Genomic DNA, 16,284 nt, shown 5'->3' with positions numbered 1-16,284 from the left:
TTTTTTAAGGTGCATGTATATGCAATATATGCAGTTTGCTTGTATTTTGACAAAAAAACCTTCGCGGTTTCAATCCTGACGCGATTATGCGTAGTTCAAATAATGTCTGAATAGTTGGTCGGCCATTGATCCCTAGTGGCCTTGGCCAGACCATAGTCGATAACATCGAGCGCGGAGCCCGTGCACGTGTAGGAGTAACAGGCGTGACCTAGGAAGCGTAGTCGACCACCCATAACGTAGAGCGTGGAGCTCGTGGCATGTGTAGGTAGAGATCGGTGACTGGGTCTTCTAAAAAAACAGCGCTAGAAAGTGTGCTGCTCGGCAGTTATTGTATGAACTTGGAGATAAAGGGAGCATAAGCAGCAGTCCGAGCAATGTATTCTATGTTGAACTCTTCGGCCTTGGCTGACCCATAGTCTATAATGTCGAGCGTGGAGCCCATAGACATGTAGGACAAATAGGTGTGACCAAGGAACCGTAGCCGACCACCCATAACACAAGCGCTGAGCCTGTAGCACGTGTAGGGAGAGATCGGAGACTGGGTCGTCTCTGAAGAGAACAGAACAGAACAGAAAGGATGTTGCTCTCCGATCGAGAAAAGTGTTCGGCGATTTGGAGATGATGTGTTCGACGATAACGTTTGGAGAAATCGTGTCCGGCGGTTTTGGAGAAATCATGTTCGGCGATTTGGAGAAATTGTGTTCGGCGATTTTGGAGAAAACATGTTCGGCGATTTTGGAGAAATCATGTTTGGCGATTTTGGAGAAAACATGTTCAGCGATTTTGGAGAAATCGTGTTCGGCGATTTTGGAGAAAACATGTTCGACGATTTTGGAGAAATCGTGTTCGGCGATTCTGGAGAAACGTGGTCGGCGATTCTAGAGAAACATGGTCGGTGCAGTTATGGCGATTACGTATTGGAGTTCGTTATGAAGTAGCATGGAGCTCGGCGACTGCAAGTGGATGTTAAACCATAATAGAGACAAAACCGAGACAAGTTATGGAGACCAAAACTTTACTGAATATAGAATTGGAGAGTACATATCTGGAGTGTTTCAAAGATAGAAACGTATAAGGTGTTCGATGTGCCACGAGTTGGGAACATCGACTCCTTCTAAGTCACTTAGGCGATAAGAACCTGGTCAAGTAACCTCTTTGACGACATAAGGCCCTTCCCAAGGGGAAGAGAGCTTGTGCATCCCTTCAGTTTTTTGTTTTCTGCGGAGAACAAGATCACCGACAGTAAATGAACGACCTTTGATGTTTCGGTTGTAGTACCTCCGCAAGCCTTCTAGATATTTAGCTGTATGGACGCAGGTGATTAGGCGTTCTTCCTCGGCCCTGTTGACGTCCTCAGATCGAACAGCCTCGGCTTGCTCTTCATCATAGTTTTTCACTCTAGGTGCTTAGAAAGTAACATCCGCTGGTAGTATGGCTTCTGAGCCATAGACCAAAAAGTATGGAGTCATGCCGGTGCTGCGACTAGCTTGAGTACATAGCCCCTAGACAACAGCTGGAAGCTCCTTGAGCCATATACCTAGGTGCTTTTCTTCTTTCTGATACAGTCACTTTTTGAGGGCATCAAGGATCATGCCATTCGCCCGTTCGACCCAGACGTTGGCTCTTAGATGGGCAACAAAGACATATTTGACAAAGATGCAACGGTCTTCACAGGAGTCCCAGAAGTGATGGCCAGTAAACGTAGTTCTGAGATTGGTGATGATGCTATTTGGTAGACCAAATCTATGAATGATATCTTCGAAGAGCTTAACTACCTTCTTTGCAGTAGCCGAGACGAGCAGTTTGTATTCAATCTACTTGGAGAACTTGTCGATGGTGACATATACATACCGAAAACCACCTAGCGCTGGTTTGAAAGGCCCAATCATGTCTAGTCCCCAGCATGCGAAGGGCCAGGAAACTAGGATGGTTTGTAGCTCTTGCGCCGACATGTGTATTTGCTTAGCGAAGAATTGGCATCCTTCACAACATCGGATGAGGTCTTCTACATCAGTGATAGCTATGGGCCAATAAAAACTAGCTCGAAAAGCCTTGCTGACTAGTGTTCTCGAGGCCGCGTGGTTGCCGTAGGAACCAGAGTGAATTTCGAGAAGTAGCTTTACTCCCTCCTCTTGGGTGATGCATTTCTGCAGTATCTCTTTCTTAGCACTTTTCCTCATCAAGCTGCCATCCACCAACATATAAAGCTTGCTTCGACGAACTAGGCGTTCAGTTTCAGTCTTGTCGGTGGGTACCTCGGCGCTAGTGAAGTACTTGATGAATTGCTCCCTCCAATCGGCGACCAGCGAAGGTACCGCAAGTACCAACTGCTCGGCAATGGGAACCTCTTTGACTTCCTTATCTTCTTTGATAGATGGTGTCGAGAGATCTTGAATGAAGACCCCTGGCGGGATCACAGTGCGAGAAGAGCCTAGCTTGGATAAATGATCGGTGAGTTTATTTTGGTCACGTACCACATGGTGATACTCGATGCCGTAGAATTTTTCTTCGAGCTTCCTGATTTCGGCGCAGTATGCATCCATCTTCTCACTAGAATAGAACCAGTCCTTGTTGAGCTGGTTGATAACCAGCGCGAAGTCCCCGTACACCATGAGGTGCTTGACACCGAGCTCAATGGCTATACGGAGACCATGAAGACACGCTTCGTATTCCACGGCGTTGTTGGAGGCCAGAAAGTGTATCCAGAGAACATAATATAGCTTATCCTTGGTCGGCATAATGAACAGAATGCCCGCGCTAGCACCATTGATGTTAAGGGCACCATCGAAGTACATCACCTAGTGTTCAGGGCAAGTATCGGCGATGAGCTCTTGGATCTCGGTCCATTCAGCGGTGAAATTAGCAAGCGCCTGTGACTTAATGGTAGGTCTGCTTCTGAATTCGATAGAATATGTGCCGAGCTCAATAGCCCACTTAATGATGCAGCCATTGGCCTCTTTGTTGTGGAGAATGTCCCCCAGAGGGAACTCAGTGACCATGACAATCTTGTAGTATTCGAAGTAGTGTTGGAGTTTGTGCAACGTAATAAGAATGGCGTATAACAGCTTTTGTACCTAAGGATAACGAGTTTTGGGCTCATTAAGTACCTCGCTGATGAAGTAAACTGGACGTTGTACTTTATAAGCGTGCCCGGCCTCCTCGCGTTCGATAATAATAGCTATGCTCATGATGCGAGAAGTGGCGGCGATGTATATTAGTAGAGTCTCATCTGGACGTGGCATCGTTATGATGGGAGGCTTTGTTAAGAACACCTTGAGTTGCTCAAAAGCTGAGTCTGCTTCCTCCAACCAGGAGAATTGCTCGGAGGCCTTGAGGAGTTTGAAGAATGGTAGCCCTTTTTGCCGAGGCATGATATGAAACGACTTAAAGCAGCCATGCAACCTATAAGCTTGTGTATATCCTTGACGCATGTCGGCCGTTTCATATTGGTGATGGCAGAGACCTTGTTAGGGTTAGGTTTGATACCTCGAGCACTGACGATGTAGCCCAGGTAGTATACTAGATGGAACTCCAAAGATGCACTTTGAAGGGTTTAGCTTCCATCGGTACTTGTTCAGGTTGGCGAAGATTTCTTCAAGGTCGGCGATGTGGTTGTCGGCTGTCTTGGTCTTGACGACCATGTCATCTATGTAGGCTTCAACATTACGACTGATCTAGTGATCGAGGCACATCTGGATGGCCCTTTGATAGGTAGCCCCGACGTTCTTGAGTCTGAAGGACATAGTTGTGTAGCAGTATGCACCAAAAGGCATAATGAACGGCGTCTTGATCTGGTCTTCTTCCTTGAGGGAGATCTGATGATATCTGGAGTAACAGTTAAGGGAGGAGAGCAGTTCACAGCCGGTGGTAGAGTCTACAACCTCGTCTATCCGAGGCATGCCGAAGGGGTCTTTAGGGCAGTGTTCGTTAAGATCAGTATAATCAACACACATTCTCTATTCTTTATTCTTTTTTCGAACAAGAACAGGGTTTACTAACCAATCTGGATGATACACTTCTTTTATGAACCCGGCAACTAAGAGCCATTTTATTTCTACCCTAATAGCCTCCTTCTTATCTGGCGCGAATCGATGGAGTTTCTGCTTGATCGGTTTAACGGTCGGCGAGACATTCAAGGAGTGCTCGATCTTCTCCCATGGTACCCCCGGCATGTCTGTGAGTTTCCAAGCAAACACATCGGCATTGGTACGTAGGAAGGAGACGAGCGTGTTTTCCTATTTGGGGTCAAGGTGAGCCCCGATCTTCATGGTTTTGGAGACATCATCGAGGCTGAGGCTAACCTCCTTGATTTCCTTGGACTTGGTGGAGGCGCGGGGAAGCTCTAGCTCTGGGATCTCCATGTCATTGGTGGGCGCTGTCTTGGCTTCGGTGACCACGCTAGCCATCTGGATGGAGAGGTCGGTGGCTTCAGCGAGAGCGAGACTCTCTGTCTCGCAAGCGTAGGCAACGGAGAGGTTGGCCCACAGAGCTAGGACTCCTACAGGCAAAGGCATCTTCATCACCAGATATGCGTAGTGCGGTACGACCATGAACTTGGCTAGAGCTAGCCGGCCAAGTATGGCGTGGTAGGTGGTGTCGAAGTCGGTGACGTAGAAGTTGATATGCTCGACACGGTAGTTGCTTGCCGTGCCGAACTATACTGGTAAGGTGATCTCTCCAAGTGGTCTGGATGCCCTTCTAGGTACCACACCCTAGAAGGAGGAGTCTAAAGGTGTGAGATCTATTATCGCGAGGCCCAACTCTCTTAGGGCCCCGATGAATAGTAGGTTCAAAGCACTGCCACTGTCAACGAGGACTTTTCTAAAGAGCACCTTCTGGATGGTTGCGTCGAGGACGAGGGGGAAACGCCCTATGTAGGGTATGTCCGCCCACTGGTTAGCCCTACTGAAGGTGATGGCGACCTCGAACCATAGGCGATAGCTAGGGTCGGTGGTGGTTTCCTCTAAAGTGACGGCGAGCACTCATCGGGCAGTGAGCTTTCGTTCTCTTCTACTCTCAGTGGAGGTGAGGCCCTCGAAGATGGTGGCGACCACCTTATCGTGGTCCTGAAAGGCATTATTGTTGCCCCCAGGTGGTCAGCAACCTCTGGCTCCATCATTGGCGTCATCATCGAGCCTCTTGTCCTAGAACTCCTTAGCTAGGCCAATGCAGTCCTTCATCTTGTGTTTGGCGTTCTTGTGAAGAGGGCACGAGCCTTCGAGGATCTTTTGGTACTGTTCATCGTAGTTGCGCTTGGTGCGAGGTTGACTAACGGCGGCGACGATGTGTTCTGGCCGACGGTGGCGATTTTGGCTAGGCTTGTGTCCTCCTGTTCGATCACAGCCGCTGTTGTGATGGTAACTGTGGTCATTGTGGCGGCGGTCGTTGTGGCGCCGGTCATCAGGGCGATCGTCATAGCGGTGAGACGGGCGATGAGTGCTTGCATCCTCATTGAAGCTCACCTCGGCTTCCTCGGCATCGGCATACTGGTTGGTGGTAGTTATCATTTCGCCGATATCGGTGGGCGGCTTGCGGTTGAATTTGGAGCGAAGCTCACGATGGTGGAGTCCTCGGATAAAGGCGGTGATGACTTCAGCTTCCGTGATGTTGGGAATAGAGTTCCTCATCTTGGAGAAATGTCAGATATAGCTATAGAGGAGCTCAGATGGCTTCTAGTTGATGCGGCTGAGATCATGCTTCGTGTCGGGTCGAGTACACGTGACCATATAGTTGTTGGTGAAGACTTTCTTCAGCTCTTCCCATGATCCGATAGAGTCCGGTGTAAGGCTGGTAAACTAGCTCATGGCGGGTGGCGTGAGCATGATGGGGAGATAATTCGCCATGATGTTGGTGTCTCCTCCGGCGGCGCGGACAGCTATGGCGTAAGCCTGTAGCCACTAAGTCGGGTTCATTCTTCCTTCGTAGGGCTTGACCCCAGCGATCTTAAAACCACGGGGCCACCAAAGCGTTCGGAGTGCCCTTGTGAAAGCTGGAGGCCCCTTAGGGTTGTCGACACCATCGTCTGCGGCGTTGTGGACGGGGATGGGCTTGAGGGCTGAGTCCGGGTTGCCGTACTCTTTTTCGTACTCCTAGCGGCGATGCACTTCGTTTTCATGGTGACTGAAGCGACATTGCTCGATATGCCATCACACATCCCGGAGGTTGCTGAGATGCACTCGAGCGTCCTGTTCGATCTTCTGGTCGTGTTGGCGATGGTGTTCGGCGTGATGCCCCTCGGCTCCCCCCGGAAGAGGTAGCGACTGGTCGGCGAAACAGCTTTGATAGGGGCGGTGATTGGATCTCGGCGTAGCTGATTAGTGAATCGTGCTTGTGGAGCACGAATGTCTCTAATCCTCATGAATCTCATTGACCTGATAGTGAGTCGCTTTAAGCATGGCGGCGATCTTGGCGAGCTCGAGCATTTGAGGGAAACGAGCGAGCTCATTGGCGGCTACTACCAAATTGGCGCTTGGAGTCTTAAAGACGTCATGGCCGTCAACGTGGAGAAATTCTTCGTCGAGGTCGCGGTGGAGCGGGAGCGGTCTTCCTTGAGAATCGAGTCGATTATTCCAAGCAGCCTCGGCCCTCGCAATGGCTGCCTTGTTTTCTCGCTGCTGGGCATGGTTGACGTTTTGGTTCTCTCGAGCAACGCGCTCCTCCTCGGTTTCGCCATTCCGAGAAAGGCTGTCGATACTGACGTTGAAGATTGCACCACCCGAAAGGGTGGAAGGAGAAATTGCTTGGAGAAGGTTTCAACGAGGGTCTCCGTAGAGCCCTAAGACTCGAAGCTCGAAGTTCCTTCTAGGATGGACTGGAGGGGCACCCCAGGGCTCTGGCCTAAGTGTAGCATGTTGACGCCTGGCGGAAGCTCGATGGTGACTTGGTCGATGAGTAGATAGGCGCAATCCACCTGGTCGGCGAGTTTACCCCTCAAGGCGTGTTGGTAAGCGACGGCGGCGTTGGTGAACCCGAAGAGTAGGGCCGTAACCCCTGCAGTTTTCCGAGCAGCCTCCGATAGATCTTGATCGGAGGGTGGTCGGCGCTAAACCAGAGTGTCCAGAGCTAATTCGGAGATGGAGAGACAATCGACGAGCTTCAGTCCGACCCGATTGACAGATTCGATCAGATCGTCGTTGTTGATCTGCCTCCTCTAGTAACGAGGAAGCGGACGGCGAGTCGTTGCTAAAAGAGACCCCAGAATCGGCTCCGAGATAGGATTTGTAGTTGCAGGAGGGTGATCGGCGCAGAACCGATCTGCCTCGGCTTGAGGAGCTCTCCGACTCCGTCAGCGTTGATAACCCACGAGATGGATCCGACCGTAAAGATCTAGCCGGGCTGCGGAAGGGACGAAGAGCCTGCGGAAAAAGCCATCTTGTTCAACAAGGAAACAACACGCACACTCTTACCTGGCGCGCCAATTGTTGACAGAATATCGTCGATAGTCTTCCGAGGGGTATTCCACAAAGGTAGATTGATCGGCCGAGGAGCATGAGTTCAAGAACAAGAAGGCAACAGAGACACACGAGTTAGACAGGTTCAAGCCGTCAATATGACGTAATACCTTACTCTTATGGTCTGTTAGTTTGTATTAGCTATCGTATGATATGTCGTGATTTTAGAGGGGGTCTCTACCCGCCTTATATAGTCCGGGAGGCAGGGTTATAAGTCAGTTAGATCTGAAAAATAACCGAAAAGTAATAACTGATTACTGAAATCTTGGGATCATACATATCCTAACAGATCTCGTAGTATCTTTAGTATATCTTCCTGGTATTTTGCGGTAGGCGTCGAGTAGAGTTGTGTCCCGCAAGACTTCGTCTAGTAGGCTGGGCCACCCCTAGGGGCGTAGCTAGGGATGAAAACGGTACGTATATTTTCCGACCGTATTCAAAATCGAATCCGTTTAGAGGGGTTAAAATCTGTCCGTATCCGAGTCTGGATATCCAACATCTGATACCGTATCTGTATCCGAATACTCAAATCGCATATTTATGATATCGATATCCAATCATATTCTATCCAACATAGTTAACACTATCCGTATTGAATCCGAATCCAGACAAAAATATAAAAACAAATATAATATCGGTATACGTTTTCATCCTAGCGTGCCCACTTGGCCTGCCGTTGGTACGCGGGGTAGTACAACCCCCCACACTTTTCAATCTCGCCGACACGACTGACGACCCCGCAAACCGCAAAACCCTCGGTCGCGGCTATGGCCGCCTCCGCCTCCCCGCAGCGCCGCCGCCACGGCCACCGCGATGACGTCTCCCCGCGCCGCCGCAAGCGCCGCGCGTCCCCGTCCCCGTCCCCACCCCGCTCGCCATCCCCCGGCGTCGACGCGGACCGCCGTCGCAGATCTAGGGCTTCGCCGCCTGATTCCGACCGCCGCGGCCGCTGCCGCGACGCCAAGCCCTCAGAGGAGAAGGAGAATGGCCACACCAAGCCCGGAAGGGATGAGGACGGCGACAACCGCCCTCTCCGGCGCGACAGGGTTTCAGATGGGGAGGATGGTGTCGAACGCCGGAGGATGCGCGATAGGGTTTCCGACGATGAGAAGGAGGAAGGCCGTCGGCGCAGGCGGGCTAGGGATGCGGATGACGAGCCGGACGACCGCCGTGGCAAGCGAGACCGGGAGAGGGAGAGGGACAGCCGGCGCCACCGCCGCCGGAGCCCTAGCTCGGAGTCAGGGTCCTCACCCGACGACCGTCGCCACCGCCGCCGGCGCCGATTCGAGGGCTCCGGGCGGCGGGATGACCGCAGGCGAAGGGAGGACGACGGAGACGAGCGCCGGAGAAGCCCTGTGAAGAGGGAGCCCACCCCGCCACTGCCTCCACCACCACCGCTGCTTCCGGAGATGATCCCTGGCCGCACGGGTGGGATCTACATCCCGCCTTTCCGCATGGCACAGATGATGCGTGATGTGGAGGACAAGTCAAGCCCTGAGTATCAGCGCCTCACCTGGGATGCTCTCAAGAAGAGCATCAATGGGCTGGTGAATAAGGTGAATGCGACCAATATCAAGAATATAGTGCCGGAGCTCTTTGCAGAGAACCTTGTTCGTGGGCGGGGGCTCTTCTGTCAGTCTTGCATCAAGTCACAGATGGCCTCACCTGGGTTCACCGATGTATTAGCTGCGCTAGTTGCGGTTGTGAATACCAAGTTCCCTGAGGTTGGGCGGTTGCTTCTTGTTCGTGTTGTGCTCCAGCTCAAGAGGGCATATAAGCGAAATGACAAGGTGAGCTTGTCTTCATTATCCTTAGCTCAAGAAGTATTAATACTTTTTTACCTTTTGGTTTAAGAATGACTCATTTATTTAGAATTTACAAATGCTGGGGTCTAGTTGCATTCCAAGGTGATTTCATAGAACTAATTTAACTTAATGTAAGGTTGCTTACCTAATCCTCATCAAGATCTTTGCAATTGTTTCAACTCACTCATTTACAAAATGGGCTATGCCATTTATATTAGTCTGGAAAACAAAATTGGCTACTTAAGTCTGCAGCGAAGCAGAACTATTTGTACCAATAGGTCTGCTGTTCTGTTGTTACAAAGGGTTGTAGTTAGGCTCATGAAAATTTTTGCACAACACTTTACATTGCTTTCCATTTGTATTAGAACGCATGAACTGGATCGATGCAGGTTTGGAAAGTTACATAGGGTATACCTTCTACTTGGATTCTGGTTTCAAATCAAATAAAAGAATGGAAGTTGCTGTTTATACCTGGGTCCTATATACACTGGCGTCTGCTGTTTATGTACATAGGATGAATTGTTGCTTACATTCAGGATGCTTAATATTTGAGTATGAAGAATTACATACTTTACTGTTAGTTTCTGCATATGTTTCTTACTAAAGTTCTCCTTTACTTGCAGCCTCAATTGCTTGCGGCAACCAAATTCATTGCGCACTTGGTAAATCAGGTGGTGGCACATGAGCTTGTGGCGCTGGAGCTTCTTACTGTACTCCTGGAAAATCCAACTGATGATAGTGTTGAGGTACATAGCTTGGACCTTATGTACTTTTTGACTTTTTTTTTATCTTGTTAACAATTAACAACTTACTCATTTCTGGAATATGTGTATGTTTGTCAATGATAGGTCGCTGTGGGGTTTGTCAAAGAGTGTGGGGCAATGCTGCAGGACTTGTCTCCTCAAGGGCTTCATGGTAAGCTATTTCAAACAGTGCTCTGAGTATGGCTTGCTAAACTTGTTAGCTTTTGGTGATGCAGAATGGTTTTCTCAACACACATTTTATACCATCGACATTCATTTATGGATTTTCAAATTGTTTGAGTCTCTAATGTAGTATGGTCTCGTGGTTAATTCTAAAATACTTGGATACCATGATGATGGTTAGGTCAATCATGTGATTATCTGGGTTTTGGCAGAATGTAGAAACCTCGTTTTAACTTTGTATAAGATGCATTATTGTGGGCCAATGGTGAACGACTAGATGTTCAGCCTTAGTTTTGGATGCTCTGGAGAAGAAAAGTTTTGATGCGTAAGTACAATTATTTAATTTATGCTGCTATATGAATTGAATTGAATCTGCCAACATTATCCACTGTGCTAGTTGCCTAATTAAGTAAGATGGAAACTTGTGTACATAGGTTAGCTATGTGACATGAAGGTTGCTTTTAAAGGTACAAACTACTGTTAGCCACCATAAGTTAACAGTAAAAAATTTTCTGAATTGTTCTATACATCTTGATTGTGTAATACTCCCTCCGGTCCAGTTTATAAGGCACAGTCAGACATGACATGGTCCCCCAAATTACAATTTGGTCATTCATTTTTTTTATGGTTATAAAGTTATGATCATTGTCAGTTATAATCTAACTATATCAAGTTTGTATTACAATTACTGGCCAAATTATTGGTTCAAGATTGTGAAGTTTGAATCTTGATATGCATGTGCAAAGGTGTATTCCTTCGAGCCGATGCATATAATCTTTCCATTAACTATATGCATATATTATTTTAGTGTGTGTATAGTCAACTATTTATGTTCTGGCTAATATATTTCTCCATTAAAAATTGGATGAGACATACAAAAGATGATATAGTGGACTTGTTTGGGTTGTACTTGAAGATTGTTATTTTTTCTTTATGTTTGTCACTAAGACGGATTGATGTTTAGTTTTCTGTTCTCTTTTGAATACTGTGTCCAAAAATATTTATTTTTTATTTGAGGGTGAATGCTATGTTTGGCATTAAATGTGATTAGTGATTATTTATTTATAAATGCTGAAACACTTACTCAGCCTTAATTTGACCATTGTGGATAAGCCTTTATTGATCCCACGCTGTTAGTTTTGTTCTCTCTCCTATTTCTTGTTCCATTCACAAAGTATTTACCTGTTGATCAATTCATGCAGCTATTTTTGAAAGATTTCGAGGCATTCTTCATGAAGGAGAAATAGACAAGAGAGTGCAGTTTCTTATTGAAGGCCTTTTTGCAATTAGAAAGGCTAAATTCCAGGTAAAGTTACACTTGTGGTCATGGTTTTTGAGGTGCTGTGGTGTCCTGTTGTGCTGGGGATACGGCTGTACGCCTAGGCTCCTTCGAGGCGACACCTAGGTGATATGGCGTAACTAAAACCTTGTGGCATCCTGTGGCACCTGGGATATGCCTCAATGCCTAGGCGACGCCTCAAAAACCATGCTCCTGATTTAGAAAAGGCTCGAAGTTGAGAAGCCTGGTGTTTTTTGTGTTGCATGTTCAATTGAATGTTCTGACATGATTTTTGTTCCATTTATGTAGGGTTTCCCAGCCATCCGTCCAGAGCTGGATCTAGTGGAGCAGGAGGACCAGTTTACACATGAGATATCCCTTGAAGATGACCTAGACCCTGAGACCAATCTAAGTAAGGTTTTGCTGCATGGATATTCCTCTATGCTACATTGATGATATGAACTTTCTGACTGGAGATCCAGTTGTGTGTAATGTAATGCTGACCTCTCTTTAATTGCAGATGTTTTCTGGACAAACCCCAATTTTGTTGAAGATGAGAAGGCATATGAGAATCTAAAGAGAAGCATCCTGGGAGCAGAGTCTTCTGAAGACGAAGAAGGATCAGATGCTGCTTCTGATGATGATGAAGATGAGGAAGAATCCGATGAAGAGGATGAGGAACAAATGGAGATAAGGGATAGAACAGAGACGAATCTTGTGAATCTTAGAAGAACAATATATTTGACTATTATGTCCAGTGTTGATTTTGAAGAAGCTGGGCACAAGCTTATGAAAATTAAGCTTGAGCCTGGTCAAGAGGTAAGCATCAGAAGCCCTTCTTGATTTCATGTGATTCTGATTTCTGATATTGATTTTGATATCTAATATTGATTTATGTTTGTTTGTTGAGGTGTTTCTTGCTTGCTTGTTTGTCTTTGGTTCCCTTTTCCTTTTTGATAGTAAGCTGCCACAGTTTAGAAACTTACATTCTGTATTTGCTTCTAGTACCACTATTCTTTTTTACACTGATTTAAACTTTCATAAACGTTTTAAGTTTTATTGATTATCTTTTTATTGGACTAATTTATCTTGTCAAAATTTTCCCATAGCTATGTTTGAGTAAAGCTTGCTTTAGATTAAACCTAATACTTCAATACTCACCATTTTATAGAGGTTAGATATGTTGTGAAAAGTGACCACACGTTTGGTCACCGCCTACAGCCTCAATGGCTGATTCAATGGTAATTAGAAAGATAACTATCCATTACATGCAAAGTGCTCTTGAATGGTTGAGCATGATAGAGGAATCCTGTTGCGATTGCCTCCAGGACATACGCTGAATTTATTGCTGTATATTTGTGTCAAAGGTGCTAACAGGAGTACAAGTTATCATTGGCTGGTTAATCCTTCCTTTAACATATATAATAAATTGCATTGTTACAACTTTTCACCTTCATGGACTCATTTTTATCATTGGTTTAGCCGAGCTGGTTTTGGTAATTTCACAAGATACCGTTTTATGATAAATTGGTCCTGCAGTCTTTACTTCTGAGCATTTCATTACATGCTATGCACTTTGTAACCTCAAGAGATTCGATTAATTGTAGTAACTGATCTGTCCAGAAGAGCAGAAAACTAGTTTTGAAAATTCTGAGGATACATGTGAAATGTATTCATGACTTGACATTAATTGTTAGTTGATGCATTGCTAGTAACAGATGTATTGTAACAAATACTAATATTGTGTGCAGCAGTGCAGTGCGTAACCTACATTAAGACTATCTTTCTGGTTTTTGTTGTTCCACCTGTCACAAAATATTTCAACTAGCTGTGGCCTGAAAGAAAAAATTGAATAAAGCAAACATCCATTGTTTTCGTTATTGTCACTAAGCTTGAAACAGATAATATGCACAGAAACAAATAATGCTTAAGGTTAAGTAACTTTATAGTTATAAATGTAATGAATCTTTTCTTGGGTTTAGTGTCTTTTCATATGGGGGTGTCAAATATGGGGCTTTTAATTGCTTTGTCTTTTGTTGTTGACTTTGATGCAAAATCTGCAATCTTTACTTGTTTGAGGAGAATTCTGCAATGGCTTGATGCGGAATCTGCAATCTTTACTTTTTTGAGGAGAAATCTGCAAGTATTGTTCCCTGACGAAAATTGTTTGTTTTGTGGCAGATGGAGCTGTGCATTATGCTTCTTGAGTGTTGCAGTCAGGAGAGAACATACCTTCGTTATTATGGGCTGCTAGGACAGCGATTTTGCATGATCAATAAAGTGTACCAAGAGAACTTTGAAACATGCTTTGTGCAACAATATTCGATGATTCATCGTCTTGAAACAAACAAGTTGAGGAATGTTGCCAAGTTCTTTGCACATTTGTTGGGGACTGATGCTCTCCCTTGGCATGTTTTGGCTTATATCAGGTTGACAGAGGAAGACACGACATCATCTTCTCGAATTTTTATAAAAATTCTATTCCAAGTATGTTTGCAAAGATTCTGCTTTCAAGTCATAGCTATTTATCATTATTTATATTGTATTAGAATACTGATGCCTTTTTCCTGATGCAGGAATTATCGGAGCACCTGGGCATACGCCTACTCAATGAGAGGCTGAATGATCCTAACATGCAAGGTTCCTTCGAGTCTATCTTCCCAAAGGATCATCCGAAGAATACAAGGTTCTCGATCAATTTCTTCACGTCCATTGGTCTTGGTGGTATAACGGAAAGCCTGAGGGAGTACTTGAAGAACATGCCGCGCCTAATAATGCAGCAGCAGAAGCCGAAATCATCGGAGTCAGAATCAAGTGGATCTGAATCTGGTTCGGAAAGCTCTAGCGCAGGGTCTAGTTCTGAGTCTGAGTCAGAATCAAGCTCTGATGAGAGTGACAGGAGGCGGAGTAAGAAGAGGAGGAAGAGGACTTGAGAGCACTTCCAAATGTGCTTATTGGAATCACGTATTTGGTTTTGTTCAAATTCAAATGTGCTGCTTCAGTATGCATGTGCAATATGTGATCTAGCTCTTGATGTGTTCCGTTGTAATCAGAAAGCTGTAACATGTAAGATACTATACTATCCAAACTTGTACGGGGCAGGTTGGTAGTCCAGCAACAAAGGGCTAACAGAAATCTTAGTTTTTTTCCCCACATTTTTCAATGCAGAACAAGTTTTGTACGCGGGGGATTTGTACCATTCCGACATCACACTGCTAGTTTGCATGTTCTGGATCCTGTAGTGTGGTAACTGGTAAGCATCAACTATGTGAGTTTTTGGTTTTGATTTTTTTTCTATCTTTTTTCCCTAGCTGTATATAATCAAAGCTATCTAGACTCGTGACCTTCCCAAAATTTTTTGTTCGTACTGGTACATTCTTTCTTTGAGGTGATTCGGCATTCATTAAATACATACATGTGGCATGTAAATGCTCCAAAATATGGCATTTGCATATTTTCTGTTGTGAATTTAGAGATGTCATATAAGCACATTACAGAAATTGTACAGCCTAAACCCGCTGAAAGTTCTATAGGGCCATTTGCACTTTGGTGAGTATGAGAGGTCGTTGACGTCGGCGTGTTCGACGTGGTCGATGAAGAGGTGGTGGATGGCGTTCTGGTATACGGATCTTGCACCCTCTAGCCTGAAAGGATAGGGCCTCGGCACGTTCTCCATCGGGACTCGTAATCGGCTAGGCGTAGGCTGGTAGTAGAGAGTGGTTGGCGTCGCACTGTGTGCACCTCCGGAGTAGCCGCGATCACCAGATCTGAATCTGGTCACCTCGAACGATGTGGCCGAGTAGGTTGCTCGGTCATAGCGGTTTGGCGATCTTGGAGTGTAGGAACTTCGTCGCTCGCGGTAGACCGATCTAAGATCGACTCCGTGAGAGATAGGTGTTCGGCTAAGCCATTGGTGACCCTATCAATAGGTGCGATCAGATCGTCATTGTCGATGGATTTCCTAACCCAGCAACGAGGTGCTAAGATTAGAGAAGTTGTTGCAAATGTTGGCACGACTAACGCAGGGTGATTCTGCGCCGCCTCCACAATCTCCCCGACGCCGTTGGCGCCAATGACCCTGGTCATGGATCCAACCGTGAAAGTCTGGCCTGGCTTGGGAAGAACCATGAGCTTGAGAAACGGACCATCTGGCTCGCCATGGAATCAGCATGCACACCCCCTACCTGGTGCGCCACTGTTGACGAAATCTAGTCGACAGTCTACCAAGGGGTATACCCATGGTAGTAGATGAATCAGTGGAGGTGCGCAAGGGAAGTAGACGGTGACACAAAACGTAAGAGATAGCAATTAGGTAGGTTCAGACCATTAGCTTGACGTAATACCCTACGTCCTGTGTATTTGGTGGATTGTATTATGAGGTGAGATAAAAACGAGGGGGTCCCTACCCACCTTATATGGCCTGGGGGTAGGATTTACAGGTCGGTTGTTTATAACCTGATCGGTTTACATGATAGGAATTACAGAGATTGCGGAATCTAGTATATCCGAATAGATTTGCCTTGATTGCCAAGGATCTTCTCGTAGCCTTACGAGGCACGTCGACCTATGCCATGCTCCGCATGGCGTAGTCTCGTGGGTTGGGCCCCCTGGCGACTCAACCCATGTGCAGCCCTATGGGTATCTAGGGTTATACCTCCACAATGCCGTATACACATCGATAATGATATAGACCAGGCGTCCGGACGCACCATTTCAAACTCCGCTCCCCTGCACTCGCTCTCCCCCTCTCTGCCCGCTTCCCCGCACTTGCTCTCTCCCTGCTCCGCCCGCCCGCTCTTCGGGCTGTCCCCGGGACAGGGATG

The 16,284-nt window shown here is 46.5% G+C and overlaps 1 protein-coding gene across 1 annotated transcript; it reads left to right on the top strand.

The window, feature by feature from the left end:
* Positions 1-8,132: 8,132 nt before the first annotated feature.
* LOC136466889 (uncharacterized) lies at positions 8,133-14,811 on the top strand. Its single transcript, XM_066465402.1, has 8 exons — positions 8,133-9,241; positions 9,880-10,002; positions 10,105-10,171; positions 11,385-11,488; positions 11,771-11,873; positions 11,982-12,280; positions 13,643-13,948; positions 14,038-14,811. The coding sequence occupies exons 1-8, from the start codon at positions 8,219-8,221 to the stop codon at positions 14,392-14,394; spliced, it is 2,382 nt and encodes a 793-aa protein (XP_066321499.1). The 5' UTR covers positions 8,133-8,218; the 3' UTR covers positions 14,395-14,811.
* The last annotated feature ends 1,473 nt before the right edge of the window (positions 14,812-16,284 follow it).

Source organism: Miscanthus floridulus, chromosome 7, assembly GCF_019320115.1.
Source record: "Miscanthus floridulus cultivar M001 chromosome 7, ASM1932011v1, whole genome shotgun sequence".
NCBI lineage: Eukaryota > Viridiplantae > Streptophyta > Magnoliopsida > Poales > Poaceae > Miscanthus > Miscanthus floridulus.
This window is presented reverse-complemented; position numbering and strand designations above follow the sequence as displayed.